A 22,533-nucleotide genomic window follows, 5' to 3' on the forward strand; every position below is an offset into this window, starting at 1 on the left:
CCCCCCTTTTATCGATTGGGAGCAGGTCAGACATGTCAGGCCTCGTTTCCACTATCGCGAATCCGCATGCGTCTTGGGTATGCGGATTTGCATTAACAATATAAGTGAATGTGCCTGTTTCCACTTATGCGTCTGCGGGAGCGTTTTATTGTGCGGAGAAAATCTGCACGGAACACCCTGCAGAATTCGCCTGCGTGTGGAATGCAGGCGAATCGCACACAATGTATTTAATAGGGTAATCGCATGCGTTTTCCCCATGCGTTTTTTGCCGTGAATTCGCATAGGTACCAATGTAAATTCACACAGGCAGTGACATGGTTAAAATCGCATATACCCTCACCTATGCGAATTCGTATGCGAATTTGCGGCAAAAAATGCATGCAGAATCGCATCCGCATGCGATTTCATCAGCGGTGGAATCCAGGTGATTCCGCACTGCAATAGTGGAAACGAGCCCTCAGAGATAATGGTTTCAACCCGTCAATCTGCTGAAAAGTTGCCTTATGTGCATCTGGGATTATCTTCCCCACCCACTGATAGTCACCTCCCCACAATTCGCTATGTTCAGTAGGGATGATCAATGAGATGTAAATATTTCAGAATTCATGTAGGATTATATAACTTTTTATGCAAATACATGGAGCTGGAGAACCTGGGTGGTGACTTTTCAAGCTGCATATATTTGCATTAAAGATTACATAATTCAGCATGAATTTGGAAAGATTTGCATCTCTGACCATCCCCAATAGTCAGGTACTGGAAACCCCTCCCCCACTATACATAATGAGCTGTAACAATGTAAGGAAGCAGACAGTCTGCCAGGACATGCATGTGCAGTGGGAAGCACAACAGAGGAGCGTTTCCACAGCTGAGCGCTCCTCTCTGGAGGCGGGTGGTCAGATCACTGGCATATGATTATTGTTTGAGGAATACGTTTGCCGGCTCTCCTACCTCGTAGCCCTGCAGGGCTGGCCTCCTTCTCCTGCAATGTGTCAAACACATTATCTTCAGAGGTGATGCCTGAAACAGCAAAAATAGACTGTCAATCTGGGCTGCAGAAAAAAAAAAAATAAATAAAAAAAAATCATAGCTGAATGGAGCTGCCGACTTTGGGGAAAAATCGTCTTGTGTAATACAAGCAACTATGGAAAGATGATTACCATTTTCAAGCTCTCTCTCTCTCCTCTTTCCAACGACACAAACCGCCGCCCTACGCCTTTTAGTTTTCGTTATTTTCGTGATCGAAATCGCGGCGGCCGCAATTTCGATCGCCAAAATAGCGAAAACTAAAAGGTGGTTTATATATCAGAAAGAGGAGAAGGAGAGCTTCAAAATGGTACGCATCTTTCCATAGTTTCTGTACTGCTCGGAGTCCCTTTAAGAAACTTCACCTGTTATCTATGCAAAAGAGCTTCTCTGAGCTCTTCAACCCTATAGTGCTGTTTTCTGAAGCACTTATACATCACAGAAACCGTGAGCGACAGCTTCAGATAAGATTTTACTGCAGGGAAGTGCAAAGGGTCATTAGCTCTGCTCTGTTTCATAATTTAAAATAGAGTGTGTTTTGTAAATTGCATATATGACAGAATGATGGAATGTTATATATTAAAGAAAAGCTATATAACGGAAAATAAAAATATGAGAGACTCTTCTTTGCTACTAATGTTCTATTTGTAATCTGTACTAAACATACAATTCATTATATCATAAGTGTTGCTTCGGTGTCATTTTAAAGAGGAACTGTAACCACGGATTCCTAATCAGTAACCAATACCCATGAGAAATCTTTACCTTTTCTCAAATAGATCAAGAGGGTCTGCACGGCTGATATTGTGGTTAAACCCCTCCCACAATGTGATGTCATAACCATGGTCCTGACAGTTTCCTGTCTGTGAACCTCATTGAATTGTAGGAAATAACAGTTTTTCCAACTGCCAAGCAAGCATTATCTCCCTCTGTGCATAGAACTCTTATGCTGCATACACACTTGAGATAAAAGTCTTGGAAAAGGCAAGATCACAGACCAATATTAACCCTTCCATGTAGTATGAGAGCCATACCTTCACAGTCTATTCTATGGAGCTGCACTCCCCATCAGACAGAAATCTTACCTCCTTCCATGTAGTACGAGAGCCACACCTCCACAGTCTATTCTATGGAGCTGCACTCCCCATCAGACAGAAATCTTACCCCCTTCCATGTAGTATGAGAGCCACACCTACACAGTCTATTCTATGGAGCTGCACTCCCCATCAGATAAAATCTTTGCAAGATGCTGCACACAGAGATGCTGTACACACTCAAAAGATCATTATCTTCAAAAGATCTGTTCCTGCAATAGATCCATTCCTGCAAAATGCATTCATAGTCTATGAGATCTGCAGATCATCATACACACCTTGTTTAACAGGCAATCATCTGCAGATCATCTGCAGATCAGATCCACCAGGATGGATTTTCAGATCTGCAGATGATTGCCAGATATGCAGATGAAGTCTGTTAAACAAGGTGTGTATGATGATCTGCAGATCTCATAGACTATGAATGCATTTTGCAGGAATGGATCTATTGCAGGAAGAGATCTTTTGCAGATAATGATCTTTTGAGTGTGTACGGGCATCTCTGTGTGCAGCATCTTGCAAAGATTTTATCTGATGGGGAGTGCAGCTCCATAGAATAGACTGTGTAGCTATGGCTCTCATACTACATGGAATGGGGTATAATTGGTCTGTGATCTTGCCTTTTCCAAAGACTTTTATCTCAAGTGTGTATGCAGCATTAGTAAAGAACATTCTGAAGAGATCACCACCAGTGATGCATTTCAGAATGTAAATCAGGGAAAGATTTTACAATGGGCAAACACTGTCTAAATAATCTATAAATTAATATTGTAAAAAATAGGCAATATGTTATTTTCAGGACAGTTCCACTTTAAGAATTTCAAGCTGATGCAAATGTTACATTCATTTTATGTATGTATATTTACAGCTTGGAACTGGACTAAGGCTGGTTTCACAGTGGGACGTTGCGTTTTAGGGGACGTTATGGTCGCATAACGTGCCCCTAACGCAACGCCTGGTGGTGTTGGAGCAGGACGCTACCAAGAGCCGCGTTACAAGCAGCTCTTGGTGCGCCTGCTCTGTCGGAGGCACTGCGGGGACCACGTGAGCGGAGCTCTCCGCATCACGTGGTCCCGCCAGCCAATCAGCGGCCGCTCCTGGAAGTAAACACTGCAAGTGCAGTGAATATTAAGTAGCCATGTGCCTGGCTACGTAGCTGCCTCTCCCCGCCCATAAAATGAAAAAAAAAAAAACACCCCATACTGAGCATGTGCAAACCGTTTAACGCGGCTTAGCAGCGTGTAAAGTACAGCATGCAGTACGTTATGTAGACGTGCAGCGTTACAATGTAACGCAACGTGGGCACTGTGAACAGCCCATTGATTTTTCATTGCTGTGCGGTGGGCTGCGTTACAGGCTGCTCTAACGTGCGCCTGTAACGTCCCACTGTGAAAGCAGCCTAAATGTATCAGCTAATTGGACCGGTCTAGTTCCAACCAGTTAAAATTAGCAAACAATTAGTGCAAATTTTGCGTCAACTCAAAATTATTGTTCTTGCTGGTCATCTTTACTAGAGTGAGATCCTCAGTGACCAGTAGCTGCCTGCTCAGTCTGAACAGCTCCAACTTTAAAGTGTACCTGAACTCTTGCAAAGGACAGGACAGAAGGAAAACAGAGAAATGCCCCCTGTATGTATTTAGAGAGTTTAGCCTGTCTCATTCCCGCTCATCTGTGACTAATCACAAGTTGTTGGACCATTTTCAAGCGGTGTACATTTGCATAAAATGAACAAACAGCATTTCTTAAAGAGGCCCTGTAGTGACAGAGTGCAGTTGATTATTCAGGATATCTACTTTTATGGCGATTTTCCTGGTTTCAGCATCAGAAACACTTCCTATAGCTACATATTGCTGTATACTGGTATGTAGCCCCACTCTCCCAGTGATGGTTAGTCTAGGCTGTTTAGCTATGCGGAATTCTCCCACAGCATTCTGGGAGACCCTACATAATATCTACTGACTTTGGAAATCTCAGTAAACAAACATTCCACAGAGATCACCTGCCAGTTCTAAAGAGGTCGCTGCCTGTGATAAATTTCGGAATGTAAATCAGGGTGAGGAAACATTTTACAATGGGCATTGACTAAATCTATAAATAAAGCATTCCCCCCGGATCAGCTCACCTTTTGGTCTGGGGGGCTGCGGGGGTCTCACGCTGGGAGGGGTGCTGAGGTGGATGGTGGAGGTGGAATAAGCTCGGGATCCGGGTTCAATCCAGCGTGAGCGAGAGGCCCTCCCAGAAGCCTCTATGTCCTCACTGCTTTCTCCGTGGTACGACATCCGCTGCTGCCGGTGACTCACATCAACCAAGACTGGAGAAGCCAAAACACAGGACAGGTGAGTAAAGGAGAATATTACCCACAATTCCCTGAGCTGCAGGATCCCTCCTCTACTACCCACAATTCCCTGAGCTGCAGGATCCCTCCTCTACTACCCACAATTCCCTGAGCTGCTGGACCCCCCTCTACTACCCACAATCCCCTGAGCTGCTGGCCCCCCTCTACTACCCACAATTCCCCGAGCTGCTGAACCCCCCTCTACTACCCACAATTCCCCGAGCTGCTGGACCCCCCTCTACTACCCACAATTCCCTGAGCAGCAGGACTCCCCTCTACTAGCCACAATTCCCTGAGCTGCAGGACCCCCCTCTACTAGCCACAATTCCCTGAGCTGCAGGACCCCCCTCTACTACCCACAATTCCCTGAGCTGCAAGACCCCCCTCTACTAGCCACAATTCCCTGAGCTGCAGGACCCCCCTCTACTAGCCACAATTCCCTGAGCTGCAAGACCCCCCTCTACTAGCCACAATTCCCTGAGCTGCAGGACCCCCCTCTACTAGCCACAATTCCCTGAGCTGCAGGACCCCCCTCTACTACCCACAATTCCCTGAGCTGCAGGACCCCCCTCTACTAGCCACAATTCCCTGAGCTGCAGGACCCCCTCTACCACCCACAATTCCCTGAGCTGCAGGACCCTCCTCTACTACTCACAATTCCCTGAGCTGCAGGACCCCCCTCTACTACCCACAATTCCCTGAGCTGCAAGACCCCCCTCTACTACCCACAATTCCCTGAGCTGCAGGACCCCCCTCTACTAGCCACAATTCCCTGAGCTGCAGGACCCCCTCTACCACCCACAATTCCCTGAGCTGCAGGACCCCCCTCTACTAGCCACAATTCCCTGAGCTGCAGGACCCCCTCTACCACCCACAATTCCCTGAGCTGCAAGACCCCCCTCTACTACCCACAATTCCCTGAGCTGCAGGACCCCCCTCTACTAGCCACAATTCCCTGAGCTGCTGGACCCCCCTCTACTACCCACAATTCCCTGAGCTGCAGGACCCCTCTACTACCCACAATTCCCTGAGCTGCATAACCCCCTCTCTACTACCCACAATTCTCTGAGCTGCAGGACCCTCCTCTACTACCCACAATTCCCTGAGCTGCAGGACCCCCTCTACTACCTACAATTCTCTGAGCTGCAGGACCCTCCTCTACTACTCACAATTCCCTGAGCTGCTGGACCCCCCTCTACTAACCACAATTCCTTGAGCTGCAGGACCCCCTCTACCACCCACAATTCCCTGAGCTGCATAACCCCCTCTCTACTACCCACAATTCTCTGAGCTGCAGGACCCTCCTCTACTACCCACAATTCCCTAAGCTGCATAACCCCCTCTCTACTACCCACAATTACCTGAGCTGTAGGACCCCCTCTACTACCCACAATTACCTGAGCTGTAGGACCCCCTCTACTTCCCACAATTCCCTGAGCTGTAGGACCCCCTCTACCACCCACAATTCCCTGAGCTGTAGGACCTTGCCTCCACTACCCATAATTCCCCGCTGCAAGACCCCCCCCCCCCCAGGACCCCCCGCCCCCCTTACCCACCGACTGAGCACAAACATCTCACACGATTAAAGCAGCTTCCTGTGACATCATCAAAGCACGAGCAGACGTGGCATAGTATGATAAATGCTAAGCACAAAACAAGCAAAAATCAGCACAGTGTGCATAACAACTCTTTACTTATATAGGCGTGGTCAATGGATGCAAATAATTCAGAGTTGATGCAGAATTATGCAAATGTATGCTTGAAAATGGAGAAATCAAATACCGCTACTACCTCAGCTTAATTTCAACAGTCCATTTTCAAGATGATTTAATAACTTTCACAATTCAGCAACAGCTGGGAATTATTTGCATCTTTCCCTGAGCTGAATGTAGTGGCTGAAAGGAGTAATGGTTAAGGGCTCTGCCTCTGACACAGGAGACCTGGGTTCGAATCTCGGCTCTGCCTGTTTAGTAAGCCAGCACCTATTCAGTAGGAGACCTTTGGCAAGTCTCCCTAACACTGCTACTGCCTATAGAGCGTGTCCTAGTGGCTGCTGCTCTCTCTGGTGCTTTGAGTCCGCCAGGAGAAAAGCGCGATATAAATGTTCTGTGTTTGTTTGTTTATTTGTTTGATCTTATGGTCCATCCTAAGACACTGTAGTGACATAACAGAATACAGTAGATTATTCAGGATATCCACTCAGCATCAGAAACAATTCCTATATCTATATATTGCTGTATATTGCATGTATCAATATCATCAGCTGGGTATGACCAGCTAACAGTTATTGCAAGGGATCCTGGGTATTGTAGCCCTGTCTCTAACAGGCATTTGGTGCAGACGCCAATATGAACTCCTCCCAATAGAACAGCTACTAGGACTGTGCAGAGGGTGGGGCTATAAGTATGATGTCACCAATACATTCAACCCTATTTTAAAGGCATCCACATGCCTTATTTTTAAGTAAATTTAAAAGTAAAGGTAACTCCTGACCTATATATAAAATCCTTTGAAACCTGTCAATTGAAACATTTCATTTAAATATTGATGCACATATCATTTTACTCAAACCTATCATAAAAAAAATCACGAGGTAATTGTATCATATGTGGCCATCTGTGTACAGTACAGGTCGACGCTGATTTTGTGATCGACTTTCAGTCAGTAAGGCAGGGTTCACACTCATTGCAATTTGCATGTGAATTGCAAAGATACGCTTGACGCAGGTCAATGGAGAATCACACTTCTGGTAAAATTTGCGAAATTGGGTTTGCATTTTCCATGTGTGAAAAAAACTTACATTTTGCAGCATAAATTTGCACATTGCATGCGAATTCCCATTGACATTAGCTGCGATAAAAAGACAAATGTGAAAAAAACTTGTTTTTTGTAAGTGTGAACACTGCCTGACCCAGAACCAGCATGAGGATATAAGTAGATAGTCAGATTATAGCAAACATTTTTTTTTACAATAATAAACTATTGCAGATTCATCAGATGAAAAGAAAAAAAGTCCCACCAATGTGACCAGAGACATATGGAAACGCAATCAAGAATAAACCGGTATAATACATGTTGCATTGCACGGAGACACAGCACAAACCCCACACAAGGGGACAGGATGCAGCGAGCAAGCAGGACGCACCCAGACATGCTGAAGGGAAGAGGCGGAGCTTGTTACTCCTGAGAACAGGAAGTACTTGTTAGTAAGGAGAATGGAGACATGCTGGGCGCCATCTGAAGGCAAAAAAAGGTAATGCAACAGAGTAACTGCGCTGTGCAAACAGGGAAGCAGGCTGTATCTGTAAGTGGAGGCACTACTGTACATATATACTGTATATCAAGTGGAAATGGAGTCCTAGAGAGATGTATAGCATATATAGTGGATAGAATTTATATGTTGCATGTTTCTAATGTATAAAAAAAAACAAGAATAGTTTCCTCTAGTACATCTACAGAATATATGTAGTGCAAAGATGGGCTCACAAGTAGTTAGGAAGCCCTAATGACTCAAACTCGTGAAATAAATGAGGCTTAATTGCTTCAGCTGTGCGGCTGGATAACAAGGGGTTAGTTACCCATAAGTCAGTCGTCCTCTCTGCGCTCCAAACAGCTTGCACGCGTCCTATTGGAAGCGTTGCAAGCCTCACTACGTGCACTTCCTCCTTCAAGCCGGAAGGAGGAAGTGCGCGATGGTGAGGCTTGCATCGCAAACTGGGTGTGACTGCACAAGGGCTGTGAGCAGACAGCTAGTCCAACCTGTAGAAATTAAAAACTCATTCTGAGGGAGATAGGGATGTTACATTTGGAGAAGTTACGTCCATCAATGAGGGGCCTACAGCTTTGGCTGCCAGGAAATAATCATATCTAGACAGAGGTCGCTACAGACTGAATTGTTAGGAGTAATTTTAATAACCCTAAACTGCAAAAGATTTATCTGTCTCTGACAAAGACAGTTACGTTTTACAAATACCTTCTAAAACTTTGTGAGATAAGTAAAAAAAAAAAAAAGTTTTATTAAAATTACACATTAAAAGGAACCTCTGGTGAGAGGGAGGCTGCCATATGTACCGGTATTTCCTTTTTAACAATACCAGTTGCCTGGCTGTCCTGCAGATCTCTTTGGCTGCAGTAGTGTCTGAATCACACACCTGAAACAAGCATGCAGCTAATACAGTCGCACTTCAGTCAGAGCACCTGATCTGCTGCATGCTTGTTCAGAGTTTATGGCTAAAAGTATTAGAGGCAGAGGATCAGTAGGACAGCCAGGCAACTGGTATTGCTTAAAATAAAATGATTATGGCAGCCTCCATGTCTCTCACCTCAAGGCCCCTTTAAGGAATAACCTCGCTAAAAATTTCCTGGGACTTCATTTCAACAACTTGTCACCATCCAACCGTTTAATCCGAGGATTTTCCATTCTCCAGACGCAGAACGCCATCGCTGGCAAGCAGAAATAGTCCTTGAGATGCAAATACTTCCGTCTCAAATGCAAATTTACTACAAATTGTATGCAGGCTTTAAAATGGCCCAATCAGATTCAGTTTCTGCAATTTTGAGTTGGCCCATTCGCAAGCTGCTACAATTTGTGTTAAAGGGGTTCTCTGGTGGTGGTAAAAAAACGACACTTACCTGGGGCTTCTATCGGCCCCCTGCAGCGGTCATGTCCCACGCTGCCCTCCTACGATCCACGGCTCGCCGCCGCCGGTCCTGGTCTAATATTCGTCTAACTAGATGAATAGTGCTCGCTCCCACGTGCGTCATCGGGAGCTTACTGCGCAGTACCAAGTTTTCTTGGCCTGCGCCGTAAGCTCCCGATGACGTGCACGGGAGCGAGCACATGCGCACAGCCGCAGTCTAATTAGACACGTAATTATACCAGGACCGGCGGCGGGGAACGGAGGATAGGAGGACGGCGTGGGACAGGACACCTGCAGGGGACCGATAGAAGCCCCAGGTAAGTGTCAGCTTTTGTTTGTTTTTTTTCCACCAAAGAACCCCTTTAAATTTGTAAGCAAGCCAAAATAAATGGCATCTCTTTGGTCATTTCTGCTAGACAGTACTTAAGCCTGGTATACACTTTCAATTATGATTGGCCAATCACTGACCAATTTTACCACCTCCATGTAGTGCGAGGGTCAATAGATATTGAATACTACAAGCAGAATGTGTAGGTTAACCTTCATACAACATGGAGGTGGTAAAATTGGTCAGTGATTGGCCATTCATAAATGTAAGTGTATACCAGTCTTAAAGGCACATATACATATCCAATTTTGATTGGCCAATCACTGACCAATTTTATCACTTCCATGCTGAATGAGAGCCAACAGATCCTGAATACTATGAACCAGAAAAGGATTAAGATGAAATGGGGCCCTAGGCATGGTAGGTAGGGGTTAGCATACTCCAGGCCCCTAAACTCTCTCCAGGCCCTAGGCAACTGCTTAGGTTTGCCTTGTGGATGATCTGGCCCTGCTATGAACTGATTGTGTAGGTTAGCTCTCATAGTACATGGAAGTGGTAAAAATTGGCCAGTCGTTGACCAATCAAAATTGTATGTGTGTAGCAGGCTTTACAGAAGCAGAATTTCTGGAGGACAGAGGCCTGGGATTAGTCAGCAGGGACAGAGCTGTGCAATGTACAGATAGTTATTAAACCTCCTCTTACAGCAGCCGTACAGATCGTGACGTGGATGTTAAAGGGCAACACAGCAACAAATCTCCAGCGCTGGCGGAACAGCACAACTTACTCTCCCCGCGTCACGGCCGGGGCTGGCATCAGTTTTAGGGTTCTAACGATCTTCATTTCTTTCTTTGCTGCTTGATAAACACGACTAATGGGGCAAATAGAGAACACTTAGGGGGTCTTTTTGGTCCTTGAGGAATAACAATAACGAGGGGGTAGTTTTGGTCCAGAGGAGAGAGAGAGAGCTGTACGGAGAGCGTTAGAAGTCCCTGATCTCCGGGAGAGAGACAGAGGCAGCATGCGTGGGCGTCATATCGCTGGACGACCAGAACCGCAGGCGCTCCGAGAACCGCCGATGGCTTTGCGGCACCTTCTTCTCCTGGCTCTTGCTTTTCAGAAATGGGAATTTTTTGCGAGGAGGAGGAGCTAAAGAGAGGCGGCCCCAGGAAGTAGAAAAGAATGAGAGTTACATGCGTTAGGATGACAGAGAAATAAACAGATGAGTATGGAAGTGTGGATGGTCAGTTAGATGCTGGTACTGTTAAGGCCCTTTTCACACTGAAAAATTGCAGAAAAATCACAAACGCAATTTTTCCACGATCAAGTTTCTCGTCCCAGGAACAAGAATGGCAGCGTGGCAACGTTCAGCGCTTTTGCAAACACAACGCTGCAGTAGCACTCATAGGGAGACGCTGCACTTTTCCCATCGCCAACGATTGGCATGCGTAACACAAATGCCTTGGAACTGTCTGCAGTGTGAAACAGCCCTTAGGCAATGTTCACACTTATCCATGCAAATTCTGCATGCGAGTTTCCGCAGCTCCAAATCTGCATTTTGCTATATTTTTTGGGTTTTGTCCTTTGCTCCATCCTGTGCAATTTTGCATTTTTGTATACATTTTTTGCAATTTTTTTTGCATAGGGCTCTTTCACATCAGCCAACGCGTGCAGGAGCCGTTCTCCTGCACGCGTGGTCTGCCTGCCGGGTGTCGTCGGGTATCTGCGGTGCGACGCAATTAGCGGCGGTAGCTGGTAATTAAACCCGACGGAAACCGCCGGCTCGCGGGTGCGGTGGACGAAAAACTGTGCCCGGGTGCGTCTGAACCGCAACGCATCGAAACGCAGCGTGTGGTGTGAAAGGTAAAAAGAAAGTCTATGGACTTTCATTCTACCTTGGTTAACGCAAACGTTAGCCGTTTGCGTTAACGCACAAAATCTGCCCTAATGTGAAAGAGCCCTTTACCAATGAAGTTAATTTACATGAGACTAATTAACTTTAAAATGGGATGTGCTTTTCTCCAAACAAATGCGATTTTTCATCTTTTCTATTGCCTTACATTAAATGTAAATTGCACACAGGAATTAAAGCAACACTGCCGCGCAATAAACGCAAAAATGAAAAAAAAAAATTGCAAAACACAAAAAATAAACCCTGCAAATGTGACGCAATTGAAACACATTAGATTTGTGACGAACACGACATCACTATTGCGCATGATGCATGTGAATTCTATCAGTGTGAATGGGGCCTAATTCCTAATTAACGTAGATTTTATGCATTTGCTGAATCTGACTGGTCAAGTTGCATGAAAGCGCACGATATTAGCATAAAATTTGCATTAATTCGTAATGATTAGCGCAACACTGACCATCCCTGCAGAATAATTATTTAGATAAATCTACAAAAAGAAACAGTATAAAGAATGGAGGAGTGAATGAAAGACGCTGGAGTTGTGAAACATCTCCCATCATCTGCCAGCGGGCAGAAGTTTTAAGTCAAGGCTGAGACTAAATATTCCCACTGCTGCAGCTGCCTGTATGAGGCAGTACAGGCAGCTGCAGCAGTGGGAATACTTAGTCTCACACAGCTGAGAACACAGAGGGTGTGGTCTCCTCAGCATCCCTTTGGTCTGCCTGCATTACCTCCTCTCACACAGCTCAGAGAACGGAGGGTGTGGCCTCCTCAGCATCCCTTTGGTCTGCCTGCATTACCTCCTCTCACACAGCTCAGAACACGGAGGGTGTGGCCTCCTCAGCATCCCTTTGGTCTGCCTGCATTACCTCCTCTCACACAGCTCAGAACATGGAGGGTGTGGCCTCCTCAGCATCCCTTTGGTCTGCCTGCATTACCTCCTCTCACACAGCTCAGAACATGGAGGGTGTGGCCTCCTCAGCATCCCTTTGGTCTGCCTGCATTACCTCCTCACACACAGCTCAGAACATGGAGGGTGTGGCCTCCTCAGCATCCCTTTGGCCTACCTGTACATACCCCCTCGCCAGCCATTACCGCCCACACACTTAATCGACTACAACATCCCAAAATCTTGCAGCATGTCAAATCGATACATGCGACCAATTTCATCCTGAAATTGGTTGCATCGTCGATTTGGCATGCTCTTGGCGGTACAGATTTTCATCTGATTTAATAATTATTGAATCAGATGGTCAATCGGCTGCCAAGTCCTTTGGTACGGTACCTTTAAAGAGGTAGGAGTACCTTTACTCCAATAATCAGTGTTTGCTGATGTTCTGGTAATCTGTCTAGGGATAAGGGCCAGTGCACACCAAAAACCTCTAGCAGATCCGCAAAATCGCTAGAGGTTTTTGAAGCAGATTTCAGAGCGATTCTAGGCATGAGAGAGGTTTTCTAAACATGCTTTGCATTTTTTGGAGCGTTTTTGTTTAGCAGATGTCATATATTGTTACAGTAAAGCTGTTACTGAACAGCTTCTGTAACAAACACGTCTGGAAAACCGCTCTGATCTAGAGTTTTTCAGAGCGATTTTCCACTTTCCTATACTTTAACACTGAGGCAGAAACGCCTCAGAATTGTAAAAAATTGAAATACATTACCCAAGCAGTTTACAAACTGCTAGCATTTTTAAAAATGCTCCAGAAGCGCTCTGGTGTACACCAGCCCATATGGTGTGTAGAGGAACAGTCATGGAAGGACCACTGCAGAAGCACTGGGCACATTGTGAAAGCATGTGTTTTTTCCCCATAGACTATACATTAAACTGTACATACCTGGGGCTTCCTTAAGCCCCCTTGAGGCAGCTCATCCCTCGCCATCTCCCTCACCAGGCTTTCGGGCCACATTGCGGGGGACAGGAGCCATCCGGGGAGACTGAGGGACTGAGCGGCCTCAAGGGGGCTTAAGGAAGCCCCAGGTAAGTATAGAATCTGAGTGGTCTTTCATCTCAGGTTCATTTTTAGATCTGTGTACCCAGAGTATTACCTTTGGATATAGGAGGAGTCTGGTGTGGGCGGACTTCTTGGAAGCCCCATTATGGAATGACCATTATTATAGTCATAATTTTTGGATAGTATTCTTCCAATAATTGTAAAACCAACACCTGAGTTTGGGATTTAACAGACACTGTCCCAGCCCATCACAAAACCGACCACTGCAAGGGGTGTTATTTCGCAGCGCACTGCTGACTTCCTGTAGACAGTCTCTGAGGTTCCAGGTCGTCACTGCAGATATAAAGCTGCTCAGTACTGATGGAGACAACCTACCTTTACTGGTGAACACCTTTGCCGTGTCCATCACATCACACCCCAGAGAGGAGGTGTCTTGCGGACTCTCCATCTGCACCCGCAGAGGCCGGGAGAGGGATGGGGAGGCCGTGCAGTCCAGGCTGTCCGACACGTGGTTGGTGGACTCAGAGGAAGACTTCGGTCTCTCTCGGGAGCTCTCTTTCCGCGGTTTGATCAGCTTGGCGAGAGCTCTGGCGCCCGACCAGTGATTCTTTCTGCAGACCAATAAAAATCATGGTCACAGGGGAAAAAATCTTAACCAATGCGATTTTAGATTGTCAGCTCTTCTGTGCAGGGGTTCCAATTTGTTTTGTGCTTTATGTATTCTATGTTCTGAATATATTAAAGAGGCCCTGTAGTGACATTTAGTAGAATGCAGTCTATTATTCAGAATATGACAAGGACAGAAGCGCCAAAAGAATAAAACCAATATTTAAAAGTTTTAAAAAATTGCTATGGAGGCAGTGGTGGACTTACCTCCAGCAAGTAGACACAACAAACTGTGTGTTTAGAACAAGTTAAATTTATTGGTACACTCCGGGGGGCAGTTGCAACGCGTTTCGCAGGCAAAGCCCGCTTCCTCAGGCAATAGTGAACGGAGCACACAACAGCATTAGGTCCGGGTAACACCTGGCGCCTCGTTATCTAACGAGGCGCCAGGTGTTACCCGGACCTAATGCTGTTGTGTGCTCCGTTCACTATTGCCTGAGGAAGCGGGCTTTGCCTGCGAAACGCGTTGCAACTGCCCCCCGGAGTGTACCAATAAATTTAACTTGTTCTAAACACACAGTTTGTTGTGTCTACTTGCTGGAGGTAAGTCCACCACTGCCTCCATAGCAATTTTTTAAAACTTTTAAATATTGGTTTTATTCTTTTGGCGCCTCTGTCTTTGTCATATTGAATATCCACCTTTGGTGGAGGGGGATACCCCATCTTTTTCCTGTCTACAGAGAGCGACTTCTTAATCCTGAGTGAGGACAGGCTAATCTCCTCACCTGCTTATATAGTGGTTACCTGGAGGTAACCCATGTTTGTGAGTATAATATTGTACTCTACTTTGTTTTTTCATTTTTACAACCTACTACACTATATTTTGGCTCTCGGTTCTTCTCTTCACATATTATTCAGAATAGCCACTTTTATAGTAATTACCCAGGTTTCAGCTTTACAAACACTTCCTATAGCTAGATATATTGCTGTATATTGGTATGTAGTATTTTATCGCTCCTGCCACTGAGGCAATCGAGAGGGGCAAGAAAACGTCCATTTTTGTGTCTCCATCTCAAATACAGGTTGTAGAACTACACAAAAACGACTTACTTTTTTGGAGCAGGGTCATAAAATTTATACTGGTCCATAATTTTCTCCTCCAGCTTCTCCTTCTGTCTTCTGAGATCGTTCAGCTTGTCTCTGAGATTAAAAAGTGAAGAAACAGGAGATAATTTCTCACATATCTCAAATAAAGAAGTGGAAAAACTCCAGTCAGAACAGTTACTGAAAAAACAGATGTAAGGGAGGGATGAGGCACATTTATTTTTGCTAATATAATACAAGTGCAAACCTTGCTCCATGTCACTCTTGTATTATTAGAAGTTACATAGTTTGGTTTAAAAAAAAAAAAAGAAGACATACGTCCATCAAGTCCAACCAGAAAAGAAAACAAAAAAAGAAATAACACCATCCTAAACCTGCACATACTCCAGTTGATCCAGGGGAAGGCAAAAACCTTACAAGGCTTGGGCCAATGAAAAATTCTTCCCAACTCCAGATGGGAGTCAGATAAATCCCTGGATCAACTCTCCCGGGAATTACCTAAAAATTATAGCCGTGGATGCCCTTCAATGCAAGGAAAGCATCAAGGCTGTCTTTAAAGGCAGATATAGAGTTTGCCATAACTACTTCTTGAGGTAAGATGTTCCAGATTTTAGCCACTCTCACTGTGAAGGACCTCTTTCTAAATAGATGGCAAAAACATTTTTCCTCCACATGCAAATCATGTCCCCTTGTCCGTCGTACAACTCTAGGGACAAAAAGCTCATCTGCCAAGCTGTTGTATTGCTCTGTGATGTATTTATACAGGTTAATCAGGTCACCTCTCAGTCGCCTTTTTTCCAAAGCGAAATGTTGCAGATTGTGGAATTATATATAAAGGAGACAGGAGACAGGAACAGAAAAATAAACAGAGGAAAGATAGATTGATTAACATGTAAAGTCCTTATTTCATGGATTTATTTCAGGAGAGAACCCCAGATGGTCACAGTTGGGGCAAAAGGGGCACTCCGCTTCTCCAGGCCACGTTGCACACTCACATGTACTGCTTCTGCTCCTCGTGGTAATGCTCTTTACTCTCCATACTTTGCTCCAGCAGCATCTGGTTCTGTTGACTCAGCATCTGGATCTGGCTGAGCAGGTGGTGATTCTCTTCCTCCAGGTTACTCTTCAAACGGGTTAGGAGCTGCCGGAGAAAGAGAGCCTCTCAATAAAGCAAGATTTTACCATTCTACACTTCTTGTCTGCAACCACCCCCGCCCTGCTTTTCCTGCCTGCAGCCACTCCCTCTGCCCTACACTTCCTGTCTGCAGCCACTCACCCTGCTCTGTACTTCCTGTCTGCCACCACTTACCCTGCTCTGCACTTCCTGTCTGAATCCTCTCCTCCTACTCTACAGCCTCTCCTCCTGCCTTACTGTGAACAACCTACTCTGCACTGCTTGTCTGCAGCCACTCCCCCTACCCTGCAAACTGCTCACTGCTATATGTCTGCACTCTCTCCCTCTGCCCTGCCGGCAGCAGCCACCCTCTTGCCCGACAACCTGGTCAGCACTTCCTGTCTGCAGCTAATCCAGTCCATGCTTGCTGGATTATACATAACCACTACAGACGCATTAGTAAATAAGGCCCCGTGTATCTCTCAGACTCATTGCGGTAGCATGAGTCGTGCAGCTGTTTACAGATCAACTTCAAGCTTTCACAGCTTTTAAGCTTCTGAAGGTCGAGCCCAAGTGCAAAATGTATAAATGCTGCTGTAATCAACGGGTCCATTTCCAGGCTGCATTCATTTGAATAAAATCAGCATCTCATTGAACCTTTCCTGTAGCATCCTGATTTTGTCTCGTGTCAGGAATGGGAATCCTGTACTCATACCTACCAACTTTGAGACAGTCCTGAAAGAGGGACTAATGAGGGAGAACGAGGGACAAGGTTCCCAAAGAGGGACAGTTGAGAGCTATGCCACTACCTCGCAGTGGTTGTCCAGTTTGGTTAGAGAGATGTCCATAGTCTGGTGCTGCTCCTTCAGCTCATCGAAGCGCGCCTGCCAGCGGTTTAGCTCCATTTGGGCGTTGTTCAGAGAGCTCTTCATCTCCTTGGTGTGTTTGTGCAGGGAGTTGTACTCTCCCTGCAGCTCTCCATGCAGGAACTTCAGCCTGAAGAACAAAGCACATGGCTAGCGGTTATCTGTGTAACTGCTCTACAGAAGGGTCTCCTAGACGAACAGGATATTTTTTAAGTCAGCCATCACATCAGGGTCCAACGCCCCATTAAAAAAGGGACAGGTAGATAGAAGAAGGCAAAGAAATACACACCGGGGAAAAGGGGGGACACGGGGGAAAGAGGACAACATGTGGGGACACAGAGGGGAGCAAAGGAGGACACGGGGACTGAAGGGGGACAGAAGGGGACACAGGAGGACACAATAATTGAGGAAGAACATCTTCAAGACATTCCTGGAACACATACGCACCAGGTTTAGTAAATATTTTTCCCCTTGTTTTTGCCCTCTAAACCCTAGGTGCTTGTATGCTGAGAAACATGGGTAATGATGCTCCTATTATTATTTTAAAAATGAAAAAACTTGGAATCAATTAATAAAACTAAATTTTCATTGATGGGAAAAAATTGCTGCATTCAAAATATCTATATTATCTAAGATATTATATCTTTTTAGAATTATAGTGATGCCCCTTCCAAAGTAATGACATGAAAACATGTATATTGAATTATCTTTGGAGAGGGAAAAGTCATAGAATTGCATATGATTTATTATGCCTTCCAGCCAAGCAAGGAGGATTTGGTCTTGTGTGGTTGTCGAGATTACTCTGCATCATCACGGTTATTAAAGGATGTTTGTTGTTGGGACAAGGCGGCTCACCTTTCCAGCTCGTGTTGAAGCCTCTCGTTCTCAGCAGTCGCCATCAGGCTCCTCCCCTTCTCTTCCTGCAGAACGTCTCGCTCTTGGCTCAGAACTTTATCTCGCTCTTCCAGCTCTGTTTTGTACTTCAATAGATTGTTGTAGCTGAGAGACAGAAGAAGAAGAAGATGAAGAGGAGAGTGCTGCGATGGAAGGAACACTCAATGCAACAGAAGAGCCTGCAAACTTCAGCAATGTCGGCCCTGTATCTCTGCGCAACCATCAACCTCTCCTCCATGCTGCAGACCGTACACAGCATCTCCCTCAGGGTCACCTACCTCTCCTCCAGACTGCGGACAGTACACAGTATCTCCCTCAGGGTCACCTACCTCCTCCCCAAGGCTGCAGACAGTACACAGTACCTATCTTAGGGTCACCTACCTCTTCTCCAGGCTGCAGACAGTACACAGTACCTGAGCTCAGGGTCACCTACCTCTCCTCCAGGCTGCAGACAGTACACAGTACCTAAGCTCAGGGTCACCTACCTCTCCTCCTGGCTGCAGACAGTACACAGTACCTATCTTAGGGTCACCCACCTCTCCTCCAGGCTGCAGACAGTGCACAGCATCTAGCTCAGTGTCACCCAAGTCTCCCCCAGACCGCAGACAGTACACAGTATTTAGCTCAGGGTCACCCAAGTCTCCCCCAGACTGCAGACAGTACACAGTATTTCCCTCAGGGTCACCTACCTTTCCTCCAGGGCCACCTACCTCTCCTCCAGGCTGCAGACAGTACACAGTTCCTAAGCTCAGGGTCACCTACCTCTCGGCTGCAGACAGTACACAGCATCTCCCTCAGGGCCACCGACCTCTCCCCAGACTGCAGGCAGTACACAGTATCTAGCTTAGGGTCACCCAAGTCTCCCCCAGACTGCAGACCGTACACAGTATCTCCCTCAGGGCCACCTACCTCTCCTCCAGGCTGCGGTGAGTCTGCTCCAGGCCCTTGTGCTGTGACTTCAGAGCGCTGTGCTGGCTTATTAAGCCCTCGTACTCGGCAGACTGGCGCTCATAGAGGGACACCAGGTGCTCGTGGTCCCGCAGCAAGGCGTCATGGCTGCCCTTAGCTTCCTCCCTCTGACGGATCGCCTTCTCATTCTCGCCCTCTAGAGAGGAGAACTGGCTCTGCAGCTTGGCCATCTCCGCCTTCAGTGATGAATTCTGAGAAGCGGCCGTCGAGCTCTCCACCTGGGGAAAGACAAGCCCGGTGGAAAGGTTCTGACAACTGTCATGTCTCATTTACCACATGAAAGAAAGAGAACACCTTGTGACTAGGGGCCGCATTTAGAAAGTAACTTGTAACCCATCTGCACTACCAGAGGAACTCTACCGAAAGATAGTAGTAGGGGTAAAAAATAAATCAAGTCATTGCAAAGTGAGCCGTTAAAAAAAGATAGATTTAGAAATGATTGATATTACTCCAGTAATTCATTGGAAACACGTTCTTTCCCACAATGCAACGAGGTTCACAGACAGGAGACTATCATGGCCCTGGCAATGACATCACACTGTGGGAGGGGTTTCACCACCATATCAGCCAAACGTACGTCCCTGATCTATTCGAGAAAAGGAAAAAAGATTTTGTGTGGGAAAGGGGTTATCGGCTACTGATTGGGATGAAGTTTAATCTTGGGTTTGAAAAGGAACTTTAACCAAGGATTGAACTTCATTCCAATCAGTAGCTGATCCCCCTTTCCCACTAGAAATCTTTACTAATTCTCAAATAGATAATTGGGAGGCAGGGAAGGGCGGAAGGGGGGGGGGGGGGGGGTCTGGGTTTGAGCTGTATGGCTGATACTGTGGTGAAACCGCCCCTACAGTGTGATGTCCAGACAGTTTGCAGTCTGTGGACCTCATTGCATTGTGGTAAATAACGGCTGTTTCCTACTGCCAAGCAAGCACCATCTCTCTGTGTGCATAGAACTCTCCGTAACGGACATTCCGCACAGATCACCTGGCAGAACTAAAGATGTCACCACCAGTGATACATATCAGATTGTAAATCTGGGAGAGGAAAAATTTCACAGTGGGCAAACACTGACTAAACCTATAAATATTAATAAAAAAAATTGTTATTTTTTACTACAGTTCCTCTCTAGTCTTGCTAGACAGGAGTAGCACTAGTGCCGATTTCAGATTTTGAGGTGGGGCGGACGCACCTGCAGGTTGGCGGTCTGCGTCTGCAGCGCGGTGTTGTGCTCTTGCAGGAAGGACACCTGTTTCTGTAGCGTCCCCATCTGTCCGTTCAGCGACAGGTTCTGAGATTCCAGATGCCTCAACTGATCCTTCATCAGCTTCTTCTCCGCCTGCAACGCTGCATTCTAATGGAACGTACCCAGAGGAAAACTGATTACCCTCAGTTGCAACTATGAACCCCCCCTACGCACGCACGCACGCACGCACGCACACACACACACTCACACACACACACTCACACTGTGTACACACACACACATGTACATACACACACACACACACACACACTCACACTGTGTACACACACACACTCACACTGTGTACACACACACACACACATGTACATACACACACACACACACACACACTCACACTGTGTACACACACACACACATGTACATACACACACACACACACACTCACACTGTGTACACACACACACACATGTACATACACACACACACACACACACACTCACACTGTGTACACACACACACACACGTACATACACACACACACACACACTCACACTGTGTACACACACACACACACGTACATACACACACACACACACACTCACACTGTGTACACACACACACATGTACATACACACACACACACACACTCACACTGTGTACACACACACACATGTACATACACACACACACACACTCACACTGTGTACACACACACACATGTACATACACACACACACACACACACACACTCACACTGTGTACACACACACACATGTACATACACACACACACACACACTCACACTGTGTACACACACACACACAAACACACACCTCTTGCTAAACTTAGAAACGCTTCCTGTAGTAGCTGTACCGTAGTCTACAAAAAAAGTAACTACTCTCCATTTGAAAGCCGGCAGATTTACGATCAGTACATCCAGTAAAAAATAGCTTATTATAAATGTACTCTTTATTGGCGATTGAACGGGTGAATAAATCCCCCATTTACCAGGAAAGGATGATTATTCTTAAACCCTGCACCCCATTAAAAATAAAAAAAAAATGCTGTGGCTTTAGCCTGATAGGTGGCTGCCAGGTTGGGGGCGGGGCCCCAGCAACATGGGGGTGGCCTCATCGCTTGGGACTTCTCGCTGAGGCTTCGGGCAAGTGACAAAGGGGCAGGGTTTAAGATAAATGACCATTTCACAGCATGTGCATTTATAATAACCAAGAATACCCTGAATCCCACGGTGTGACAGGCAGCCTATGTGGATGCTACAGTGCAAGGATTAGCCAATCAAAGTTCCCACAGTGGGATAGGAAGCCAATTGGAGTTACCACAGTCAGTGTGACAGGCAGCCAGTTGGAGTTGCCACAGTGAGACAGGCAGCCAGTCAGGCTCACAGTAACAATGACATGAAGTTGCCGTATTGTACACCCCTCAGCAGGGACAGCGTGAGATGATCCAGCACCAGTCAGGCATTGCACTTACATCTCTCTCCAGCTCAATGGCTCTGTCCTTCAGCTTCAGCAGCTCCCGCGTGGCCTCCCGCTGCCCCTTCTCCATACTCTCCATCCTGCGGAGGTTACACTCCGGCTTTCCCCGCGATTCCTCCGGACGCACCGCCACGCTCTGGCAGCGCAACACAACCTCTTGTTTCACCTACGATATTCAAGCAAAGGAGATCAGAGCCGAACCAGCACCGTGTAATACGTCAGCTTTACAGATAAAACCGAACAATAATACTAATACTACTACTACTACTACTACTACTACTCAAGACTTAATCAAGTGTACCTGAAGTGACATGATGAGATAAACATATACACATATAGTACTAGCCCTACTAAGAAATGATCTCCCTTTCTAAAGTCCCTTTCTGTTTTTCAGCACAGCAAGACTTAAGCCCTATCTACACAATACGATTCTTTAGGCGATTCGATTACGATTCTATTTACGATCCGATTAAATCCAACATGTCCGATCGGGATTCGATTCAATTCGGTTTGTCATTGCAAAACAATGGCAAATCAAATCCCGATGGGACATGTTGGATTTAATCAGATCGTAAAGAGAATCGTAATCGAATCGCACAAAGAATCGTATCGTGTAGATGGGGCTTACAACTCAAGTTGTTATCTAAGCAAAAGAGCGCATCAACAGCTTGTATAATTCAATTCAGGTTCCTGAATAGTAAATAGAAGCTATAAGGCTGATATCTGTCTCCAAACACTGTTAGGGTTGATTCACACTACCAGTGTGTTTTAAGAGCTAGTGATTTGAAAAGGTCTTGGTAACGTAATGCTATGGGTGATTTTTGTAAAATCACATCGCTGTGGGATCACACACACATAGTAATACATTAGCAAGAGCTTTTGAAATCGCAAGCACTTAGAGAAAGCTCTTGGGGTGTGAACCAGCCCTCAGCCCTTTTTAGCCTTCATCTCTTCTATAGCACGATCTAATACAGCTAAGTTCCAGGAGGAAAA

The 22,533-nt window shown here is 46.0% G+C and overlaps 1 protein-coding gene across 4 annotated transcripts in view; it reads right to left on the reverse strand.

The window, feature by feature from the left end:
- Nucleotides 1-22,533, reverse strand: part of CCDC88C (coiled-coil domain containing 88C) — a 170,387-nt gene that overhangs the window by 21,589 nt on the left and 126,265 nt on the right. For all 4 annotated transcript variants that reach the window (XM_068254580.1, XM_068254581.1, XM_068254583.1 and 1 more), the window contains 10 exons: nt 21,536-21,706; nt 20,030-20,191; nt 18,781-19,058; nt 17,833-17,976; nt 16,921-17,107; nt 15,993-16,138; nt 15,004-15,093; nt 13,663-13,898; nt 4,243-4,431; nt 952-1,020 (listed from right to left, as the gene is read on the reverse strand). In XM_068254580.1, the coding sequence (XP_068110681.1) occupies nt 952-1,020; nt 4,243-4,431; nt 13,663-13,898; nt 15,004-15,093; nt 15,993-16,138; nt 16,921-17,107; nt 17,833-17,976; nt 18,781-19,058; nt 20,030-20,191; nt 21,536-21,706 (1,672 nt within the window). The remainder of the gene's footprint in view (nt 1-951; nt 1,021-4,242; nt 4,432-13,662; nt 13,899-15,003; nt 15,094-15,992; nt 16,139-16,920; nt 17,108-17,832; nt 17,977-18,780; nt 19,059-20,029; nt 20,192-21,535; nt 21,707-22,533) is intronic.

Source organism: Hyperolius riggenbachi, chromosome 9 (genome assembly GCF_040937935.1).
Source record: "Hyperolius riggenbachi isolate aHypRig1 chromosome 9, aHypRig1.pri, whole genome shotgun sequence".
In the NCBI taxonomy this organism is placed as follows: domain Eukaryota; kingdom Metazoa; phylum Chordata; class Amphibia; order Anura; family Hyperoliidae; genus Hyperolius; species Hyperolius riggenbachi.